General features: G+C 36.1%; 1 protein-coding gene across 7 annotated transcripts; it reads right to left on the reverse strand.

The window, feature by feature from the left end:
- Positions 1-692: 692 nt before the first annotated feature.
- Positions 693-6,805, reverse strand: LOC141713135 (uncharacterized). Of its 7 annotated transcripts, XM_074516413.1 has the most exons (4): positions 5,720-6,805; positions 4,934-5,558; positions 2,021-3,091; positions 693-1,255 (listed from the first exon to the last, which is right to left on the reverse strand). In XM_074516413.1, the coding sequence occupies exons 3-4, from the start codon at positions 3,067-3,069 to the stop codon at positions 1,030-1,032; spliced, it is 1,275 nt and encodes a 424-aa protein (XP_074372514.1). In that variant the 5' UTR covers positions 3,070-3,091; positions 4,934-5,558; positions 5,720-6,805; the 3' UTR covers positions 693-1,029. The 7 variants fall into 7 exon arrangements, with proteins under 7 accessions (XP_074372514.1, XP_074372513.1, XP_074372512.1 ...); XM_074516412.1 differs by having other exon boundaries at positions 2,021-3,088; positions 4,934-6,805; XM_074516411.1 differs by having other exon boundaries at positions 4,934-6,805.
- Between the last annotated feature and the right edge of the window lie 2,997 nt (positions 6,806-9,802).

Consider the following 9,802-nt stretch of genomic DNA (forward strand, 5'->3'; position numbering starts at 1 on the left):
TCTAAAATCTAATTTGAACTTACCATTTCCTAACATTAGTATACTTGTAATACCAATCAATGAATTGAATTAGTACTAACAAACAAGAGGCTAGAACTCTCTAGTACCTCTTCCGTCCTACATGTTACTTAACATTTAAAGCAGAAAGCTGGGCACATATTTTAATATTTTTATTTATAAATTTTTATTTGGAAAAAGAAAATTTTTAAAATAAGTCATGAAAGTATACTTAAAAATCTTAAAATACGTGTCAATCACTTCATTTTAAATGTTAATAACATAGTAGGACTGAAGGAGTAATTTTTAGTTGTTTTGTTTCGATTTTCAAAACCCGAGTTCGATTCTGATTTTATCCGAATACCAAGACACACCGTGCTCTCTCCTGTTATTTTATGTCCCCTATTTACTTACTTAGGAAGGTACGTAAACACGGGTAAGAGGACTTGTCACATCTATACACCCCCCGTTTATCTCATAACATCCTATCTGGGATCTACCACACAATAAATTGATCCCAAGTCCTAACATACCATTCAGCAGTACAACCCTTGCAGACGTTTTGCCGATGCCCATCTAGCAGCCGCACCACAACTCCAGGCTAGAGAGGGAGAAAAAGTTTAACTATCAGAACATATGTATACTCAAAAGTTAAATTTGCATAACACTGTAAGAGGTCGTAAAAAATCTATACATCTGTGCAACTTTTTTTTTATTCTACTTAAAAAACTATATTTTCAAACATGGAGGGCAACAATATGCCTAGTTTGGACTGTACATTCCATTGGCATGTAGTTTTGCTGCATAACTAATGCACTAGATACTAAGAAGAGATGAAAAAGTGTCATTCTCTAGGTTCATCATCATTTGCTGAACACGGCATTTACGTCGAGGAGTACATGATGAACTTTCTTGTTTCTAAATCGAAAAACTCGATTTTAGCAATTTCTTGTGATTACAACTTCCCGTTGAGCAGATGAAGAGATTGCAGTAGTTCAATTGATCATATTTTGAGTTGGAACCAGGGGATATCTACATGCAACAAAAAGGGCGACACCAATTAAATTGCATACATGAAAACCAGCTAGGATTAGCTGCTGTATGTAGAGCTTCTGCCGGGCTCTTTGGCTCGTGCTCTTTTTCAGGTTCAGATGTAGATTGCGGTTGAGACTGAGACTGAGACTGAGACTGTGCATTTGGCGATGATCCTGTGTCTGACTTTGCAATGCTGCCTACTCTTAATGAATTATCTGCACCACTTCATTCGGAGAAAATAATGAAAAGTTAAAGTTGGTTCCCTATCAGATATATACACTCATAAATTAAGAAAACAATGATATGCTTTTGCATTGGGAGAAAAAGCTAGGGCACGTAATATATTAAATCTTTTAAGGTTATAGCATGACTTAATCGATTTTAGTTTGTTGTCTCATGATTTGGTTATGGTATTGGATCATTAAAAATGCAAAATAAGAGATGGAGGCTCCGGAGCAGAAATTCTTTCAAATTGAGGAGTTAAATGGGAGGGTCACTTCTTTTATGAGTGTTCTCTTCTCAATCAATGAAGTTTTTTATCTAAATATTTGGGGACATCTTTGCATGACCTTCTGCTTGAGTGAAAGAAATCCTTTGGTGCGGTTATTGTATTTCGATACAATTCATCTACAGTATGTAGACCCTGACTAAAAAAACTGCCATGCAACAGTGGGCACCTGCATGCATAATACACTTCTGTCTAATAAAAATAACATAATTGATGAACTAGATAACATGTAAGGTCATTTATAAGATATGCAGATGTTAAAGTTATATATCATCAAACCATGTATAACTTTAAGAAAACGGAAAGAATATGTAGATGTATACTGGTGGATGTCTTGAAAGAAAAAATCAAGAAGAAGATAGTAACTCAATGTATCAAGTGAAGCAATTGATAAGCTAAATGAAACAGAAATAAACGAAAAAACACATTTACAGGAACATCATTATTTATAGTGATAAGACCAAGTATGCTGAAACTTACGACGAAAAGGCGAAAGATTCAGTACTGGATCTACCCTTAGGGAGACGAACAGTTGGTCCATCAGAATTAGAATTTCTACTTTTTTGATCTGCAGCCTCCCTAATGACCTCCTTCATGGTCTCAATAGCAACACCTAGCCCAGCAGTTTTTCCTGAGTTACTTGTTGCAATATTAGGGGTCTGAGAGTAACTAAACATCTGAGTGGACGTGGAAGGTTCTGTAGGTGTGACTGCTTCTCCATGTAGAATTTCTGGCTCTCTTGTTCCCGTCCCCAGATCCTCATTATTTGTTCCAAGTTCTCCAGATTGCATTTCAAGTTTTCCGGATTTCTGCTTCCCAGATCTAAGCATATCCAGATCTCCATTTTTTATCATTTCCAGCTCTGCAGATTTAAGGCCTATCTCTCCAGATTTCCAAAAATCATCTTTTATGAAACTCATATTACCCATTTGAATGCTGAACAGCGATTCATTAGAAGTCATACTCCAATCTGGAGTGTTAGACTTGCTTCTAGCAAATACAGAAGATGGTATTCTGTATTTGGATTCTGATGGTCTCTCCATGACTTGTGTGGGAGGTGATGTTGTCGGGTCATATGAACCCAATTCAAGAGTAGAATCACTTAATTCTGGAGACTGGGTATATAACGCCACAATAGCGTTTGATGTTTCATGGTTCTCTATGTCATCTCCAGAGTTTAAAGTAAAGAGTGGCATTTCAGCATCAGGTGTTTCAGCGTCAGAAGCTGATGCTGGTGACTCAGCAGTTGGTGTTTCATGTTCATCTTCGCTATGTGCAGGGTCTAATTTATCATTGCTTTCCACTTCAGTTTGAGACGGTACAGTAGTGCTCTGAGGATGTTCAATTGGAGAGTCGGGTGAAGGAGAATATGATAAGAAAGATGATGAGGTATCCAAGTGTTTGCTTGAGTAGACTGAATCGAGTTCATTAGCAGCTGCCGGAGAACTTATTTTCAAATCACCATTTGTTGTTGTCTCATGCTCGCTAGGGGAAGATGCATGGTCTAATTCATTACTTGAAGTTCCCATGTCAAATCACCGGGAAATTCTGCTGGAAAAGCAAGTTTATACAACATGAGCTTACAATTTAATCATATACTTAAATGCTAAAAATAGATCCGCGCTTCTCAAAGTTACAAGCAATTTTTCTCAAGAAAGCAAGATCCAAGTGAAACTGTAATACATTCCGACATTATAACTGAACTATGTATAGTCGAAGGCATATGTACATGTCTAATGCATATGAAGTGAAACTTCCATTCCTAACTTAACCTCGCAAGATGTATATGTTTTATGCATATGAGAGAAACTTCCATTCTTAATTTGACCCTGCATGCTACATTCAATTGGAGCATATAAATTTTGTCGAGAATGAATGAATGATAAAAAACTTATACTATTTCGAGGATTAATATTCATAGTTTTCTTTTCCCCGTCCATTCTATCAATAAAATTTCAGAGCTCAGTCCTACAAATTTGGGGATAAATTGTTCATTCCTACTACACACATATTTTACAAATCACATTATAAGTTCGTATTCTGTCATTTTTTTTCTACTATCAATTCTTACCTAGTGGCTTTGATCTATAACTTCGTTCCAAATTTAACATTCATGCATCCCGGTTTTTTTCTTTCCTATGAAACAGACCACTGTATTCTTTTCCCTTTCAGTTTTTAGATATTTCAGACCACAATAATCAGGAGTAGGGATAGTGTGACTTAAAATGAACTAAGAATCTGTGCAAAATAAGGGATCGGAAATATATTGTAAACAGCAAAATGTAGTACCCTGTTTTAGCCATCCAATATTATAATCTCATACCCTGTTTCAATTGAACGTAGGCGCAAATACTCTGAGGCACTGCTACATATTTATACCCGGTTATGCCCTATAACTTCAGTTTTAGTTCATGACTTGATAGGTTTTGGAGTTTACCCCGTCTTACATTGTGTATGTCCAAAACTGCGGTTTCTAGTCCAGGCCTTTTTTTATACAGAAATAAGGTTCAAGGCATATCAATCCATGAGTTCTTAATGGATGTACTCCAGAAATTTTCAGTCATGTAAATCATATATAGACATCCACCTGTGTACAATTTCTATTCTCTGATCAAACCTTAACATGCAACAATGTTAAATCAGGGTCTCGATAACAAAGAAATCAAATGGTCCAAAACTCTGTAATTTACAATATTGTCAAACCGGCGGGAAATATACATTTCTAAAAACAAAGCAACTCCATAAAAGAATCAAGAAAATACATGTATTTATCAACAAGTTTGTATAAATATATTCGAGAAAAGAGCTTACCTAATTGGTTGGTAAGCCAATCAGGAGATTCATCCCCCTCCCTCCCTCCCCCCCCCCCCTGAATTTGCTAATAAATAGATAAAAATGCAGCAAATAATGAATGCTTTAAGAATTTTTAATTTACAGAGAAAGAAAAAGATTAAAAGGAAAGAAAAAGTTTGACACAATTGAGAGAAACGGAGTGGAAAGAGGGTGGAAGGTTTTCCTAGGATATAGGAGGTTAATATTTCTTAAAATAGCTACCTATAACTAAACACCAACTAACTTCTAAGCCTTTGGGCAAAAATCTTGGAATCCCTTAAATAAAATTCTCCATACTTAGCCTGTGCATGATGGAATTACAATAGGTATTCCACAACCCGTCTCCCTACCCATTAAGCCTAAGAACTTTAGGAGAATAATATCCCCTATTTCTTCTGGTATCCTATCTGATTCTACCCTTCTCATATCCATCACTTTGAGATTTCTGAATCTGGTGTACATCCGCTTGGTTTCTTTTAATTCAACTTTACCACTTAAATAATTTACTAGTGCGCAAATATAAAGCATCAAATCTACACTCAAGTAATTTCAAGTACTCACCAATTCCACTGTAAATGACATGACGGGGTTGTCATTCCAAAAAATGGATGGAATTTGGATGGTGTTTACTTCAGTCGAAAATTCCTAACAACTTGTGCTCCTTTGATTTATTTCTGACCAGTTCACGAACAACATCATGACCCTGGCATCTCAAAACTTCTCAGTTCCATTCCAAAGTTTCAATCTGAACCAAGTTGCGATTAATTAGCATATTCAGATAATCATTAACCAGTTCCTCCATGACTACTCATTTTCCTTCATCAGCTTCTGAAATAAATTCCTCTGCAATCCAATGAAGCTTTAACTCCATAGAGTAAATCATATGGTCTTCCGGGTATCTTGCAAGGTAAAGAAAACAATCTCTCATCTGGGGAGACATGTCATTATAACTTAAGCTTAAAATTTCTTCAATCTCAAAAGAGCCAGCTTCCTTCAAGTGTCTCCACATATTCTCCTTCATCTTTAACCAATACTCAAAGCTCCCGCTGTGAACAATAGGCCACTCAGTACCACGATCGCAAGAGGGAAACCTCCGCATTTTCCAACCATCTCCTTCCTAACTTCTCCATATTTTGTCTTTTTGGTTCTGCTCTCTTGCAAAACAGTTGCCAGCTCTCGCCTGCCCCTAGAAAAGGAAATTGATAAGCAAAACATTTCTTTTTTGATAATTTGATAAGCAAAACATTTGTAATCTCCCGTCTCTGCAATTTTTTTGCTTCGTGTTGTAATGATGATCCTACTACCGTTCTTCTGCTTTGGAAATGCAATTTTAATCTGTTCACAAACCTTTATGTCCCATATATCATCAATCAGCGCAAAAGAGGATCCTCGATCTTGCAGTAATTTTGGCAGGTACTGCAGCAAGTCATGCTCATCCATGTTTGACATATACTGTTTGTACTCAAGTCCCATAAAACTTTATTATCCTCTTCAGAACATCTTTAATGTTATATTCCATGGAGACAGAAACCTTAGCACATGTGTCAAAATGTCTCAACTCACTAGAATTGTACAACTTTGTGGCAAGTGAAGTCTTGCCCAACCCCCCCCCCCCCCCAATTCCGTGAATGAAAATGACTTTCAGAGAGGGATCTTCGCTATTAAGTTCAGCCAAAAGAGTCTTAATATCATCCTCGAAACCAATGACATCCACCTGGTTATCAATGCCTATTGTTCTTAATATTGTTCTATTTTTCTGCTGCACGTTTGAAGTAGCTAAGATGTTGTCAATACCGTACTTCACTCGCCTGTTCTTCATCACATTGATCCTTTCCTTGAGTGACTCAAGATCCTTATCAATATCATAAAGTTTAGCTTCTTTCTTGCACATGCAAACACAGCTCCGAATATGATCCAAAGCACCTTGTTTCCGAGCTGCATATTCTTGTTGGAGATCATTAAAATTGCTCGAGATAGAAACCGCCTCATTGGCAACATTTCTGAAGTCATTTATCCATATACGAACTAGTTCCTCTTATTGCCCTGATTCTGCGTATCTTACAGAAGGTTGCAGATAGACCAATTCATCTTTAAGCCATCTCACACTATCTGTAACTCCTCCAATCCTGATGTTGACTTGCTGGATAACAAAATTGCTAAGCGTTTCAACAGCGAAGCTTACAGTTGCATCAACCATATTCTGTCTATCAAGTTGAAAAGAAAATGAGGTTGTCAGGTTAAAAGGGAAAGAGTATCTGATTAATATTAATGGTTGTTCAATTATTCTGATTTGTTCAATACAGTTTTTTGGCAGCATGCAATGATATCAATTATGTAACTGGAGAAACCATATACTGGATCAGATCAGTTTCTCTCCTCACAGAAGATTGCAGGTATTCTGATTCATCTATGAGCCACCTAAATTTCACCATCTGTAATTGTAAGTCATATGTCATAGACCTATTTGTATATTCGAGGATTCAACTCAACTCAAATAAGAATGTAATAAGTAAATAGTGGAACTACCATCAGAGAGATCTCGCAAAGTAATATCTGTCAAAGGATTCAGAGACAAGGTTCATCTACAGACTTGAGGAATTAATTCACTGGAAGAAGTTCAAGAAATTGATCATGCCTCAGTGATATAAGTCAAGATCGTGGATTTAATCAAGTGACAGAGATCTCGTCAGAGTATCAATTAATTACAAGGATTTAATCTGAAGAAAATCAAAGTGTCAGAGTCAAGACATGAAGAAACGTCACGGAAGTTAGTCACTCATGAACCAGACAGTACATCGAGTGTCAACGTTGAAGTGATGGAATTGATTCATAATTTTCAGTGATTTTCAGAAGATTTGCAGAAGAATGGTCGCTGCTCAAGACTAGAATTAATTCTCTATTAATTAATTAAGTCATCTAATTTAATTAAGAAAATAAATTATATCTGCGAAGAATAATTTATTTATTAATTGAATTAATTGATTAATTAATTCTGAATTAATTCTAGGAATTTTAGGAATTTTCAGAATTTTAATTGGATTAAATTCAAATCTTAAATCAGCAAGACAAATGGAAATGAACTAGCATGACAATCTGGATTGTCATACCGATTGTCATGCTAGGCCATTTTCCATTGTCATACCGAAAGTTACTCTAGGAGGATAATTGTCTTGCTAGTTCATTCTGATTGTCATGCTAGTTCATTCTGATTGTCATGCTAGTTCATTCAGATTGTCTTGCTAGTTCATTCAATTGTCCTACCGAAAGTCTTGCCAGCTATAGGATTGTCATGCCAATTCAATTCTATTGGTTTTGTTGATTAAAAAGAAGCAGAAGACCTTCTTTCAATTATCATCCAACACACAAGTCAAGAAAAAAAGAGCAGCCGCCTTGAAATATAAAATCATCTTCTCTGCAGAAATTCAAGATCAATTTCTAGTTTGTTAATGTTAAATCCAAACCACTAGAATTATTTATCTTGTTCTTGTGTAACAATCTAGCGGATCAAAATCCCTAGAACTTAATCTCAAATCGCGTTTAGCATTTGAATCTTTTTATTACAAAAATAGAAAAAGTTCATGTCGAATTTATTCTAGATTTGTGATAATTGATTTGAGATTAATACCTTGTAATCGATACAGTTGTTGTAACACCTTTCAAGTTTAATAATATTTTTATTTAACTTGAATTTTGTTTCACATTTTTTATTCCGCATTTTACTCGATTATTTGGTAACGTTTGTATTCAACCCCCCTTCTACAAACACATTGGGACCCAACAATTGGTATCAGAGCCTTCTGATTAACGAACAAATCAAGATCCTAGACTTTTGTGATTTTTCAACTCCTTGAATTTTTATTTATTCAAAAATTCATAATGACTTCACATAAAGTTGGAACCGTTAAAATTCCACAATTTGATAAAGAGAATTATATCATGTGGAAGAAGAAGATGCTATTATTCTTACAAGTTGCAAATCCCAAATATTCAAACTTGTTAAAGAAGGGTATAAAAACTCCGATGGTTATTGAACCGGAGGTAATAATAGATGGTGTGGTGACTACTGAAGCTAGAACCTATCCAAAAGAGCCTGAAGATTTTACTCCTGCTGAGAAGGAAGAAGCCTCCTTGGATGCCAGCCTTCAATTAATATTAATTGATTCCCTTGATCCCTTGATGAACAGACATGTGATGAACTGTAAAAATTCCAAACACATGTGGGAAACTATTGAGGTGATTAATGAAGGTACAGAGGAAGTTAGGGAGAACAAGTTGGAAATCCTAACCTCTGAATATGAACATTTCAAATCAAATCCAGGAGAAGGAATTACTGAAGTGTTTGAGAGGTACAATGCGTTGATCAACAACCTGAACATCAATGGAAAGTATTATTCAATCAGGGAGGTCAACAAAAAGTTCCTTTTAACACTGCCAGCTCATCTTGAACATAGAATCACTGCCATTAGAGAAGCTAGAGATCTGAGTGAGATTTCTTTGGACAGGCTCTATGGAGTGTTAAAAACCTATGAGTTGGAGCAGATTCAACAGAAGGAAGTCTACGGGAAGGATAGAATGGTCAGCACATCTACTGCACTTGTAGCTGAAGGTCAACAACAACAACAATCTCAACAGTTAGAAAGAATGGTACAGTTTTCCAAGGGTGAGGAAAATGAGTTAGTAGCAGAATATGATCCTCCTACTACAAATCAATCAAGTGATGATTTTTATTCCTTGGAAGAGCTGGAGCAATTGGAAGATGAATCAATGGCCCAAATTGTCAAGAGATTCTCCCATGTCAGATTCAGGAGGAATCCCAAGCTTAAGTACAAGTCCAACTACAACAAATTCCAGAAAGGTGGATCTTCATCCTCTAACACCAGCAGTGGTGGGTACAAAACAGGGATGGTTGATCGAAGCACCATTAGATGCTATAACTGTAATGAGTTGGGACACTTTGCCACAGAATGTAGGAAGCCAAAGCAAGTAAGAAAGAACTCTGAAAGGGCTTATCTGGCAAAGGAAAGAAGCTGGGATGATACTGACAGTGAAGATGAAGATGAAGGAAATCTTGCTCTTATGGCTATTGATGGAAAAGCTTCATCGTCAAGAATAGAGGTAAAACTTTCTGATGCTGAAATGGTTTATCATCTAAGAGGTAACTTAGATTGTGCACGTCGTGATAATGAACTGTTAAGTTTAAAGATCACAGACCTTGAGAAAGAGGTCAATGAATTAAGACTTGTGCATATTAATCAAGACAAATTAAAAGAACAGGTATCCTTTCTAGAGAATAGAGTTGACTGTTATAGAAAACTCGAAACTATTCTCAAAGACAAGATCACCGGTCTTGAGACTAAGGTTAGAGCCTACTTCAATTCTTGTTCGAAGGCTAAAGAGTTCTACAGTAAGCAAGCTGTTAATCAAACATCT

Source organism: Apium graveolens, chromosome 3, assembly GCF_009905375.1.
Source record: "Apium graveolens cultivar Ventura chromosome 3, ASM990537v1, whole genome shotgun sequence".
In the NCBI taxonomy this organism is placed as follows: Eukaryota; Viridiplantae; Streptophyta; class Magnoliopsida; order Apiales; family Apiaceae; genus Apium; species Apium graveolens.

What these genes read in the sequence shown, in the direction of transcription:
- LOC141713135 (XM_074516413.1), bottom strand. Translation starts at nt 3,069, where the DNA reads ATGGGAACTTCAAGTAATGAATTAGACCATGCATCTTCCCCTAGCGAG. An exon ending in GAATCTTTCGCCTTTTCGTC is followed by an intron (nt 1,256 to 2,020) that starts GTAAGTTTCAGC and finishes CTCCGAATGAAG; the next exon opens with TGGTGCAGATAATTCATTAA.